At 38.0% G+C, this 13,833-nt stretch overlaps 1 protein-coding gene across 1 annotated transcript in view; it reads right to left on the bottom strand.

Moving 5' to 3' along the window:
* Positions 1-247: 247 nt before the first annotated feature.
* The window catches only part of LOC140153477 (protein O-mannosyl-transferase 2-like), a 35,330-nt gene continuing 21,744 nt past the window's right edge, over positions 248-13,833 (bottom strand). The window contains exons 17-19 of the mRNA XM_072176239.1: positions 13,326-13,466; positions 5,441-5,552; positions 248-2,789 (exon numbers count right to left, since the gene is read on the bottom strand). Of these exons, the coding sequence (XP_072032340.1) occupies positions 2,684-2,789; positions 5,441-5,552; positions 13,326-13,466 (359 nt within the window). The 3' untranslated portion in view covers positions 248-2,683. The remainder of the gene's footprint in view (positions 2,790-5,440; positions 5,553-13,325; positions 13,467-13,833) is intronic.

Raw genomic sequence — 13,833 nt, 5'->3', positions numbered from 1 at the left:
TAATCAGTTGTACCATCAACAAGCTATTATTTACCATAACAATGCTGCATAACAATATGCAGACTATTGTTCTCATTTGGGAGACAAAAGCTTCACAAAGTATTGTTACTGTGCATCCATTCACTGTTTGCTAAATTATAATACCTAGCATTACAACACATTACAATATCGCACAGGGAAATCAGAAACATGGGATAGTGGACTTAACACGGTTTGGAATAAGCTCTTCATATGTTGGTTTTTGTTGTTGTTTTATATAATTTGATTCCATACTTAAGCATACAGAGTATCAGAACATAATCATAACACAGCTGCTAACCTTAAAACCAGTATTTTCCATACAAAATCAATATCGTCACAGTTTCCTGTATCCATACACTATTCTGTAGAATTTTTTTTTAAATCAGTACAAAATTCTGGATCTCAGTACAATTATCCATTCAATGAACTTGGACACAAGGTTTTAATTGTTTTAAAATTAAAGAAGGGTGTTTTTACGTCCTAAAACATTACATGTCTTCACAATTTCTTCAATAACAAATTCTGTAATGTCATTTCTCTTCAATATCACCCCTATTTTAGCTTGAAAATAAAGTCTGCACAAAAAGTAATGCTGCTGTTATAAATACGCCTATAGCTTCAGAACTAATAATTGTTTCCACAATATTTCTACATAGAAAGAGGGATGATTTCATTTATTCCCGCGTATTTTGATACCCCATTTGTCAAATGTCGTTCAATATTAACAACACAGTAGTGCTTTTTAAGAAAAATACACAAATTTAAAAGTTGCAGTTTACAGCGATCAATGGTTATTACGCAAACATTGTAGCATGTAAAACCCTCCATTATCTTCGCGCTGACTTTAAATCAATACAAATAGCTGCAACTTTTAAATTCTGGTATTTTTCTTTAAAAACACTGCTGTATTGTTAATATTGAACGAAATTGGACAAATGGGGTATCAAAATAAATCATCCTTCTTTCTATGTTGAAATATTGTGAACACAAGTATTAGTTCTGATGCTATAGGCGTATTTATAACAGCTGTGTTACTTTTTGTGCAGTCTTTAGTTGAAAACCACATGATGTCTGAAACTGGGTCTTATTTTGAAAATGTTGGTCAAAACTGAACAGGTTTCAAATGTATGTACTGCAAAATTAGAATTCTTCTGCTAGAAATCCTGTTCAGTCATGTGATATGAAGACTTTCCTTTCATATCTTACAAACATAATAAGGTTTTGAAATGAAACAATTAAAACCTTGAATCAAAATAGTTTAAAAATAATTTTCAAGCACCACTAATGACAAGATGCTACATGCAAGGGTGTCAATCCCAAGTTGAACGTGGGGGGGCATAAGTTAATATAATAATGTCAAGTAATAAATACTCATGTCTTTTTCCAAATATATGAATCAAAAATCTACGGGGGGACTGCATTTAATGATACTAAATACATACATAGCAATATTTTGAATGCAATTTGGGGGGGGGGGGAATATTACAACATATAATTAATTGTGCATTAATTATCATAATGAATTACATTTGACAACAATGATTTATATACAAAACAATGATTTTTGTGGAAATGTTTGAAATCTATTGTACAGCTATTGTAATGTGGAAAACAAAATGACAATAAATATTAATACAATGTACATATATAAAATGACTAATTACAGTGAAATAAGAAAAACACAGTTATGCAACATGTACAAGTTCACAGTTTTCTATGTCTCCAAATTCTTCACTACCTTGTTAGTATACTGCATCAAACTTTCTGTGCTAGCTATAAGAAAAACATTAATTTCTCGATCTTGAAAGCGCAATTGGCATGCAATAATAGTGTCGAGCGTACAACACTTACCACACACGCTTACGGTAGGGTCACACCTTCCTATGTCCTTTTACTGAACTAACCAATTACGACCTTCAATTAAAGACCCATTCAGTAATTCCAGGGAAAGAGTTAAAAAAAATCAAAATTGTTTATAAATTGCTTAAAAGTGAAGGATAAGTCATTCAAATGTCATTTGGTATTTTTGAAATGCAAAATTTGGCAAAAAACAAAGAAAACAGCAGTATTGACGAAGTTGAAGCCCCATTCAAATACATATAGCTAATTTATATACTGTTAGTATATAAATTACAGATTCATGTAAAATGCCTTATTTTGTCTTAAATACACGGTTTTTGGTTGAACCACTAGCAGGTTATGTGCACATCTATGACAATGACAAAGGTACCAAAATCTGAATTTTGATGATTTTTACGATCATCCGGATGAGCAAATCACTGAATGGGCTTTTAATGTTGTCGCTAGGCAGTTGGCTAATATATGAAAGGTAGATCTTGCTATCGTGTCATTCCACAAAAAAATGTAACATACACAGTGCACACAGTAAGTACGTGTTCTCAGGATCAAGAAATTAATATTTTCCCTAAAGTGGCTTTAAGTATGCAGTACCTTGCATTGTCCGGCATATAAGATTATTCCGTACAAACTGCATGGACAAAAAAAATGAAAGATCAATTGAATACATTTAAAACCTTCAGGATGTACCACACAATGAAGTTCACTTTCCTTATTATCAATATTTCCTTGGAAGTAATCCTTTGTTTTCACACATTAAAAGCTAAAAGTATCAGTGGTTCATCTCAATGATGACCAAGCAAGATTAAAATTCCCATGAGTCCATCCATTTGAGTCCTGACATAACACTGGTTGAGTTGTTGGCATTTGGTCCAGTCATACCGTAGGAAAGGGGGCTGTATCTGTAGAAACTAAACAAAATCAATGACATATGATTGGTTTCATGTACTGCTAAACATCCACTTTACATACATACATACTTAAAACTTTTTGCAGTTCAAAGTGCTTCACAGTACAAAGAAAAATAAATTAAATTACAATAATTTAAAAGGTGGGTTTTAAGATCTGCAGTGATGGGGCCTCTCTGATGGAAGTGGGTAGTGAATTCCAGTGGCGTGGACCGTACACTGAGAACCCACTGTCAGCTGCAGATCTTTTGGTCTTGGGAATAGTGAGTCTGGTAACGTCCTTGGAGGAGCGAAGATTACGTTTGCTGGAATGTGTGTACATAGAAATTAGCTCAGACAAGTAGGTGGGGTGGGGGCACTGTTATTTATACACTGATATATGAGAACAAGGATTTTGAAGTTATCTCGCTGCTTGACTGGGAGCCAGTGAAGATGGATGAGATAAGGTGATATATGATCGCGTCTATGGATACCGAAAATCAAGCGAGCAGCTTTGTTTTGAATTTTATGTTCCATTGTTTTGTCTTTTTGATTTGACTTGACATAATAACTAACAAATTTATCTCATTGTGGAACTTGTTTGTTTAATTGTAATGTGGTAATAGGTACACTAAATACAGACAAAATGCATAATTTAGTGATCAGATTTTGCATAGCGAAAGTGCTATGCAAAATTCTAATTGTATAGCAGTTTCTCAAGTTTGAGTAGCAGATTTTATTCCCTCCTGATTTCTTAGTCTTAGTGAATTCTTATGTGTAATTTATTGGGTTTTTTTAGGTCTGGACTTTATTGACATTCAATTGCCAATTATGTCTAGGCTTTACTCTATCTGTGGTCAAACGTGCATTTGCAGATGATCTTATTAATACCCTCCTTGATTAGTTCCAAATTGGACACATTATTCATTTTGGCCAATCGGCAGGTAGTTTTCATGGGGTTAAGCATCTGCTTTTAGAAATGACATCAAAGAAACTGCACTGTTGTGTATTCACTTTTTCTACATGACTTCTACAGAAGAGCCCCTCTGGAATGAAGCTCATAATTTGAAGAAAGGTACCTAACTGAGTGTTATTTTTGCAGTCTTATCTGCTAGGCTCATACGAGGGGGTATCAAAAAGATTTTTAAATCACCCAGAAGTGAAGGAGCTATATCAATGAAATTGTGTCCGTGCAATCCAGGGACGGATTTAAGCAGTGGCCCGGGGCCAGTTGATTTTGCCTCGGGCCAGTAAACTTCCAACAATGCTGGCCCAGCGGGCCACTAGATTTTTGATCCTGATATAACTCATATGACTGAGGCAAGATATAATCAGTGATGGACACAATAATTGGACACAGTTTCTGCTCCACTTGTCACCTGTACCTGTGTGTAATTTATATTTTTATTGAATGATTTTTTTTGCAAACAAGTTGGAAATATACGGCTGCTTTTACGGCGATGTAGGCCTACGTACTATTTCCAAGCTCTTTCATGCTCTATCTGATGATGATAGCGATATCGCAAACACCGCATACTTGAACCTTTTCTTTTCTGAACTTTTGGAACTATAGATTAAGGAAGGACTACTGACTGAACTTGTGTTAGTGACTAGTCTCTCTCTATATTGAGTATGCTCAGTACAAAACAATTTAAAATGTTCAGGTTTGCTTGAATTAAAGTGGCACCATAGATCCTGGAAAAAGATTTTAAGGGTCCATGGTGGCACAGAATAAAATAATGTTAACACACAAGTAACATGTGTCAAGTTTGGTAGGCCTAATTGGTAGTCTCTACCTTTAAAAGTCTCATTGGAACGTGCAGGCCCATAACCAGGATTTTTAAAAAGTGGACTTTTGTTTAAAATTTGGACCTTTTTGACTGAAAACCTCTATTTTTTCAGCCCTTCGCTCGTGAATGTGTCATTTGGCGGGGGGTGTTCACCACCTGCCCCTGGTTACGGGCATGGGAACATGCTTCTTTATTTGCACTTTTTGCAGTAGAACATATTGAAAAAGTTGGGCCAGTAAATTTATTGCAGGGCCAGTAGATTTGCTGTTTCACTGGCCCGGAGGGCTAGTAGAAAACTGAAACCCAAGTCTGTCCCTGGTGCAATCACTGGTCCTTATGTACACTATGGTGCAAAAATGGTCTCATAAGTATGTTTACCTTCTTTACAGTGGTGCTAGATGTCAGTAACTGCTTATGTAACCGCATAACCAGCAAGATGGAGAAAATTGAGGCATGCAGCATGATTAAGTTCCATTTTAAGGGTTACATTGCCCAGAAAATCTATGATGAAATAAAAATTCCTTTTCCAAAAAGCAACAGTGCCATATGACAATCACCACCATAGACAGCTTTCATTTCATAATAGATTTTCTGGGCACTGTAACGCTTCAAAAGTAGGATCTTAATCACGCTACTTGCCTCAAATTTCTCCATCTTGCAGGTTATGCGTGATAACTAGGTTACTGGCATCTAGCACCACCTGTAAAGAATGTAAACATACTTATGAGACCATTTTTGCACCATAGTGTACATAAGGACCAGTGATTGCACTGACAAAATTTCCTTGATATAGGTCTTTCATTTCTGGGTGATTAAAAAAACTTTTTGATACCCCCTTGTACATACCTATGTATTTAATAAAACTGAACTTGAACTTGTACATACCTATATGAAATGATCCCCATGATGAATACAAAACCACCATGGTGACACAGCTGAATCATTCTATGTGATATAAATATATTAGCACTCTGTAATAGGAAGTCCAATACAATACCTGCAAAGAAATTTGAAAATACGGACAGCATCAATATTGTGTTTAATTGGAGACAAGCATCTCACTAGTAAGTTAAGGGGGTACTACACCCCTGACCATTTTTTGCCTATTTTTGCATTTTTCTCAAAAATTGTAGCGCATTAGTGACAAGTAAGATATGTATATTATAGGGGCAAGGACTACAACTACTGCACTGAAAGTTCAGCAACTCACGGCAAGTAGTTGATTTATTGTTAAATACTGCACTGAAAATTTTATTTCAACACAGACAACAGTTGTGGAGTTACAGTCAAAAATGAGGGAAAACCAATATTTGATCAATAAATCAACTACTTGCCGTGAGTTGCTGAACTTTCAGTGCAGTAGTTGTAGTCCTTGCCCCTATAATATACATATTTTACTTGTCACCAATGCACTATAATTTTTGAGAAAAATGCACAAATAGGCATAAAATTGGCCAGGGGTGTAGTACCCCCTTAAGGTTCAATATTTGGTAGTGATGTAATGATAAAATATTGAACGTATAACCATAGAAAACCACATTTTATTGCAATTCAGATATTTAAGTATAAATTTGATTTATGGATGCCAACGATGGACTCATCATTGTGGTGAGCCATCATTGATGCCAGGCAGCACAGAGTGTCATCGTCCTGATATCTTCATGGCAGAAATCGCCATGGTAGGTTGAATCCACAGTCACACATGGCCATTTTGTTCCGACCTTTGAGACGAATAATGAGCCGAGGGACATCTGACTAAAGCTACTGACAATAGCCTGGTAATTGACCTCTCTCTGTGTGAGTGAGCATGTATACGCCATTATTTTCAATTTATCATTCGTCAGAACAACATCAATGAACAAAGTCCGAACATACACCAACTAAGGTGATGACAACCACATCATCAACCTTCACCGTCTCGGAAAATAAGATTGAAGCCATCTTAACACCTCAAGTGATGTCGATAGCGGAAGCACAGGAAAACCGGAAACATTCACGCCGTATAAAAATGTCAATACAAGGAAAAGTAGAGCAGATTCAAGAGATCAAAAAAGGAACTGGGTGGACATTCCGGATCATCAAAATCCGCGATGGAAGTACGCAAACACCAATGCAAATTAAACTTTGGGGATGCTGAAGACATTACTCAAATCGACGAGGGAGACGAATGTACTATTTACAATTTAGAAATTGATACAAGGAGTTTAAATTCCTTACAAACTACAATATTGACATCAGTCAAACAAAATGATGAAGAGGTAACCATAAAAAGTGGAGAAGTGGAAATTATTGCTGCAGAAGATAATGACACTGTACTGGAATTTTCTACAAGCTGACAACGTCCAACGTGCTATCTACTACCTCCATCGTCCTGTGAGTGATAAAAAACAGCTGAATATAAACTATGAACATTGTCTTTGAAACTGTACATGAAATTCATTGCACTGTCATAGGTGTCGAATTCTGCATCTTCACGAAATAGCAGCAGTATTATACTTAGGGTTGACATTGTAATCTGGCATCGGAACTCTAACCTGCATCGATCGTCGGTTGAAAAAAATGTCAGCCTTGTGTAAAACGAAATTAATTTTGTTTTGCTGGCCTATGTGACAGTTTACCCTCTGAATAAAACTTTGACAGCTTTGTTTTTGCAACATGAAGTCTCAACAACTCTTCTTGATGGCAATAACTTTGTGCAATTAACTTTGCTACAGTACTTTGTGTCATTAAGCTTAAGCTTAACTGTAGTGCCCCCCATTATTAATCACCTCCGTATCCAGGATGATGTTGCTACCCAACAACAACAAGACTTGGACTACCCTGCATTTGTTACTGTAACAAGGTACAACAACAGTGCCTCAGCTGCCAGAAAGCAAAAATGTATTTCTATGCAAACTCATCATCCATGTTCCAATTCAGCCTGTTCGAACATAATGACATTGAGTGGAACCCAGGACCTCCACAAAACTCAAATTCTCCCCAAAATGTAGACCTTCCAGATTACGCATCCCTTAGCACAAAAATGGGACTGACTTTTTTAAACCTTAACGTCAGATCCTTGCTACCAAAAATGGATGACATTCGTCAAATAGTTCATGAAACAGATGCTGAAGTTATTGGTATTACTGAGACCTGGCTCCATGACGATATTCAGACCAGCGAAATCTGCATCCCGAACTACAACATCTTTCGTTCAGACCGTGCTGCCAACAACCATGCTCATGGAGCCACACGTCACGGGGGAGTTGTACTTTTCATTAAATCAAGCCTTAATGCCAGTGTAACTAACATTATCAGTAACAGCCCCTATCTCGAAACATTATCGGTTAAAATATCACTTCCCCATACTAGGCCCATCTATACTTGTATTATATATGCTCCTGAAGTCCGACTAGAGTTTTTTGAAAACCTAAACATCTTACTTGAAGACCTTCAGGAACTCAACTCAGGTAACAGAACCCCAGGTGACATTGTTTGCCTGGGGGATTTCAATTGTGATGCTCTTAAAAAGAATTCATGGGAATGGCGTAAGTTAAATGATACCATGTCAAACTTTAACTTGAAACAAATTATAAACAAACCAACTCGTATTACTCAGAACTCAATATCTTTAATCAACCATATATGGACTGACAAAATTGATATGTTTACCGAACATGGAGTTTTACCGTATGCACTTAGTGACCACTCGCTAGCGTATGCTACCCGAAAAGGGCATAAGAAACAGAAGGGCGGCTATAAATACATCAAGGCCCGCTCATACAAAAGATTTAATGAGGTTTCTTTCCTTCATGATCTCAATCAAGTCCATTGGGGTAAGATTGATTCAGCTGAAGATCCAAATGATGCTTGGGATATTTTTACCGGGTTATTCAATCCAATCTGCGATAATCATGCTCCTTTCAAAAATAGAAAAATTCCTAATAATCCACGACCGTGGATTAACAGGGACTATATTGATCTCAGATCTAAGGTCACCAAAGCTAAAGAAAAAGCTGACAAATCCAGGTGTCAAATTGATTGGGACAATTTCAGAACGGCAAGAAACTCCCTTAACATCTTGGGTACTAAACTCAAAAAAGATCATTTTAATGATAAACTAGAAGAAGCAGGTAACGACTCTCGTAAGTTCTGGAACACTCTAAAAAAGGTTATTCCTAATAAGTCTCAACAAGATTGTTTTACTGGGATTAATCAAAATGGTGATGTTTTAACAAACAACAAAGATATTGCTAATTGTTTCAACCGTTATTTTTCTACAGTGGGTCAAAAACTTGCTGAAGCTTTTGATGATACACATGATAACTTTGCCGACCCCGTGGATGGTGTAGCACCACCCCAATTCAAGTTCATTAATGTAATGGCAGATGAGGTTTACAAACAACTTGCCAAGATGCCCACTGGCAAAGCCACAGGCCTTGATGATAAAGTCCTAGGCTGTTGAAAGCAGGCGCTTGTGTCATAGCTGGGCCATTAGCATACATTATGAACATGAGTATTGGGAGTGGAGTTGTTCCAGCCAAGTGGAAGCAAAGCAGAGTAACACCCATTTTTAAAGAAGGGGACAGATTTGAAACAAGTAATTATCACCCCATCTCTGTAATACCAGCTATAATGAAAGTGTATGAGTGTTTGATTCATGATCAATTATATAGTTATCTTCAAAGTAATGATATCATGCCACCTGATCAGTCAGGCTTCAGACTACCTCCTACGAAACTTGGACGAAGGCATGTTTACTGGCGCAATCTTTTTAGACCCTCGCAAAGCGTTTGATACAGTCCATCACAAAATGCTTATCAACAAGCTGAGTAAGAGTGGAATCAACGGTCTGGAGCGTGACTGGTTCAAATCCTACCTGAGTGATCGTTTTCAAATTTGTAAAATCAATGACGAGCAATCTGATATGCTTCCTGTTCTCTTTGGTGTGCCTCAGGGATCTATCCTAGGACCCCTGTTGTTTAGCCTTTATGTTAATGATCTTCCATCCCATATAAATAGGGACCAGGCTAAGGTGTGTCTCTATGCTGATGACACAGCAATTTTTATCAAAAATCAAAGTGTATCTCAGGTTGCTACAACATTAACTCAGGAAATGTACAAGGTGACCAAATGGTTACATAAGAACAAACTCACCCTTAATGTCAAAAAAACAAAAGCCATGCTTTTTGGAAGTAACATCAAACGTGCAAAGAACCCTGACAAATTTGAAGTTAAAATCCAAGATTATGCCCTTGAAGAGGTCAAACTCTTCAAGTACCTTGGTGTTTATCTGGATCCCACTCTATCTTGGGAAGGTCACCTTAATCATGTCAGAAACTCAGTGAATAGAAAAATAGGGGTTTTATACAGAACCAGGTCTTTCTTGAAAGAGGACACCCTGAACATGTACCAATCATTAATTCTTCCATCCCTGGACTACTGCGATGTGGTGTGGGGTAATGCCGCTAAACATCTCAACAAGCTGACAAAGCTCCAAAACAGCTGGTAAAACCATATTAAAAGTCAACAGGCGTTTCCCCACCAAAGATATGTTAGGATGTCTAGGGTGGACTGACCTAGATACAAGACGGGCTAGACATCTCAATGTCATGGTGTACAAATGTATTGCTAAAAAAGCCCCCGTGTACCTGTGCAATATATTTCACAAAATCAATGCCTACTCCACCTATCAAACAAGGGGAAGCAAGCAGGGTAATAAAACCTAGGGCTGAGTCAGGAAAAAGAACTTTCAGATACAGAGGATCAGTGTCCTGGAACAAACTCAACATCACTTGTAAATCCCCGGTTCCTCTCACTACAAAACTGTTTAAAGGTGCAATGAAAAATTTGATTTAATTAATTATGTGATTATGCACTATATGCAACTGTTTTTCAACATGCTTCCCTCTTATGTGGCCTTACCATGGGTGTGCCCATTTGTGTTGATTTAAGGCCCTAGCTACAGTCTGCTGGGGTGTCGGTGTTGTTGCGGGGGTTTGCGGTTCTTGCCCGGGTGGCTGATGTCTTGGCGTTGTCGCTTTTCGCCCTGGAGGCCTAGTTTACCAATATGGCTTACCTGGGGCGATGGTTACTGGGCCATAGGCGTTTGCCCGACCGGGCGGGGACCGGGGACCCCCGACTCGACATCGGCATTCCCGTTGGGTGGAAGTATGGACCTTCTGCTAACACGAATGGACTTGCCCATGGTTCGGCACTAGTGCAATATTGTCTTATATAGCAATGTATTTTAATGTGTTTTTATAGTGTCTTTCTCAGGGCAATACATGGGTGTTCAGGTATGGACGGGCAGCCAGGTGGTGTACTGGGCGCGTGTGGATCGCTGGACCTTTCTCCTTGGATGGGGTGCTGTTGGGGACTGTGACTGGTTAGGGGCTTGGAGAGGATCAATTACTGTTGCTGTTTCCCTGCTCCCTGACCAGCCTGGGTGCCCTACCAGTGCCTTGGTCAGGGTTGGGGTTCTGCGGCCTGCATGTGGCTGGTGGTCTACTCCGGCTGTCCCGCCTGACCCTGATCTACTCTTTTTGCCGATTACCTTTTTTAAATCTTGTGCTAGTTTTTTACTATGTATATTATTGTTCCTTCTGTATTTTTATATGTTGTATCTTGTGTATTTTAATGTTGGCCTTGTGCCACCTGGGCACCTTGGGAGAACAATGCCAGTGCATTGAAAGGTTAACCCAGGTTAAATAAGAATGAAATAAATAAATAAATTATGAGGTCAATGGTCATATGCTTTTAGACTGCTTGCATGAGTGAGTGCAGCTAGCCTACGCTGCACTATAGTTCGGCACATATAAAATCAGAATATTTTTGTCAGTTTTTGAGTTCAAGATGCACGCTTCTTTCTCAAGACGCTAGCTAACGACTATCATATCCATTGAACACGTATATTCAAGTGCAAGGAACCAAATCTGGCTTATTTAGACTTAATCAATTACGCCATACGGGAGATATTCATCATTTTCTACCCCGGTATCCAAAGATTTATCATCTAATGTCAAATTGTGCATAGCACATTCACATGTATCAATCCCGGGTATTCATTTCAGTGTCTCTGCTGTATAATGTAATTATTAACCGGGTGATGTCGGTGTGCAGCAGGTGTTGGATAATGGACACTACAGAATATATGTTATAGGATTCATCACAGGTTTGGGATAACATGATATTTCACTCAGTCCAACAAGCTCATGGCCTGTGATCTCACAAACTATAATTGTATCCTTGCAACAATCACCTGCATCGATTCAAACCTACGGCATTTCCTTCACTGTGTGCAGGGCTGTAGCATGGGAGACAGTTGGGGCGAGTAAGGCCATCTTACTAAAATTCATTGTAACATCAATTTTGACTGAAAACCACAATTTGTCCCATTTCTTGATGGTCACCCCAATATTTTAGATCTTACTATACTATTTTGCAAAGACCTTTCACACTAGCCGACTGATCGTGGGAAAAACAAACAGGTCAAGCCTGCATCACACAATACTACACTGCGCCAAAAAAGTATCCTTACACTTGGAAACAAAGTCCTAATTTTAAAACTAAACCATATTTGTGTACATTTATTTGTTTAATTGATGCACTATCTGATCTGGTACATTATGACATCCCATTGAATCCAATGTGACCTCAAGAAGTAAAGTTACAAGCATTTGATTAGTCGAATGTCCAGTTTTAAAAGTGAAAAACTGGTCTATTCAAAAATCCACAGACTAGACATCTGGTTTGAGAGTGGTGAATGGCTAATTTATGCGTGTCTTTAATTTAAAACAAACGGAACAAAAGAAAACTGAAATAAAAGAACTGACAAATAAAATTAAAGTTATGAAAAGTACAAAGAAGTAAAAACTGAAATAAAAACTGCTTGAAATAAAGCTTCATTGAAAAAACTGTGTTGTCTCTTTGTTGCGCTTGTTGGAATCTTTTTGCACCTTGCATAGGCCAGTTTGTCACTTTGAAAATTGGACTTTCATCTATTCAATTGTTTGTTACTCTACTTCTTCAGGTCACATTGGATTCAATGTGGTGTTATGATGTGCAGGATTAGATAGTGCGTCTATTGAAAAAAAATTACCCAAATATGTTTCTGTTTTGAAATTGGGATTTTTGTCTTGGGTACTTTTTTGGCACAGTATACCCAGTTTGATCGGTGAATGAGGTGCTGATGTGATGATGACGTGATTCAATTAGCCAATCAGAGCCTAACTTTATGTTTATGCCATAAAATGCACCAAATTGGGCAGTGTAAAAGGTTCCAGGTGAGCGAAAAATAGTGTAGTGTTGAAGTTTTAACTTTCAGTGCAAAACGTGTTTGCAAATAGGTGTAACATCCTGAATGTGTACTCGAGTGTTGTGATGTGGTTATACAATGTAGGTGTTCCAATATTTATGTGAAGAAGACTGTCCTGATTCAGTTATTTTAGTGTTCATTTACCAATATCTCACCTTTATGCTGGTTTCATACTTTCTTGCCGCTTTCCGCTTTGAAGATGATTTTGCTTCACTGCGCAGTCGCACCAGAAACGCTACCGGTGACCAGCGGCAAGCTGATATATCAATCACTCCACCGCTCTGACGTATGAGAACAAAATACGATTTTGGAGCGGTGCTGAGCGGCAAGAGTGGCTTTCCGAGTCATGCCACTGCCGCTCAACAGTGTGCCGCTCCGCTTGCAGACAAGTGCCAGCAGCATGATGAAGTGTCACGCCGCTCAGCGGCAAGCGGCAGAAAGTATGAAACCAGCATTTGACCCTACTAGACTTACCTGAAAGCATACTGTTAAATAACATGGCAGGAAAATAATGATGGAAATATAAAACCCTACCCATCAAATAGAAGGGTAGGTAATGCAAAGCCCAGCCTAGTACAAGTATGGCGCCAGCTCCAAACATCCGCTGGTTTCTTTCTGTTTGAAGATAAAACACACATAACAATAAAATAATACATTCTGCTTTCATCAATGCCAGGAAACTGATAAAGATGTTTTTTTCTACAGTCAAACCATACCAAAACCAATTATAAAAACACAACAACTACATCGTAACTAGGCCTACTTCTAACTGCTGATCACATCAATTTAAAGCCTTAAGGGTATACGAGGTATTGTTGGTCGAAGCAGCCAAAAATTCCATTTTCATTATCTGAATCAATATATTATTGAAAAATAACACAGCAAAAGTTCATTCTACAAATCATATACTTTGAAAACTTGCTGAATTTATTGTTGTTAATGAGTTATGTATGTTTTACAAAAGTGTTGTTGTTTCAGCCCT

Source organism: Amphiura filiformis, chromosome 5 (genome assembly GCF_039555335.1).
Source record: "Amphiura filiformis chromosome 5, Afil_fr2py, whole genome shotgun sequence".
NCBI lineage: Eukaryota > Metazoa > Echinodermata > Ophiuroidea > Amphilepidida > Amphiuridae > Amphiura > Amphiura filiformis.
The sequence above is the reverse complement of the archived record's forward strand: the minus strand, read 5'-3'. Positions and strand labels throughout refer to the sequence as shown.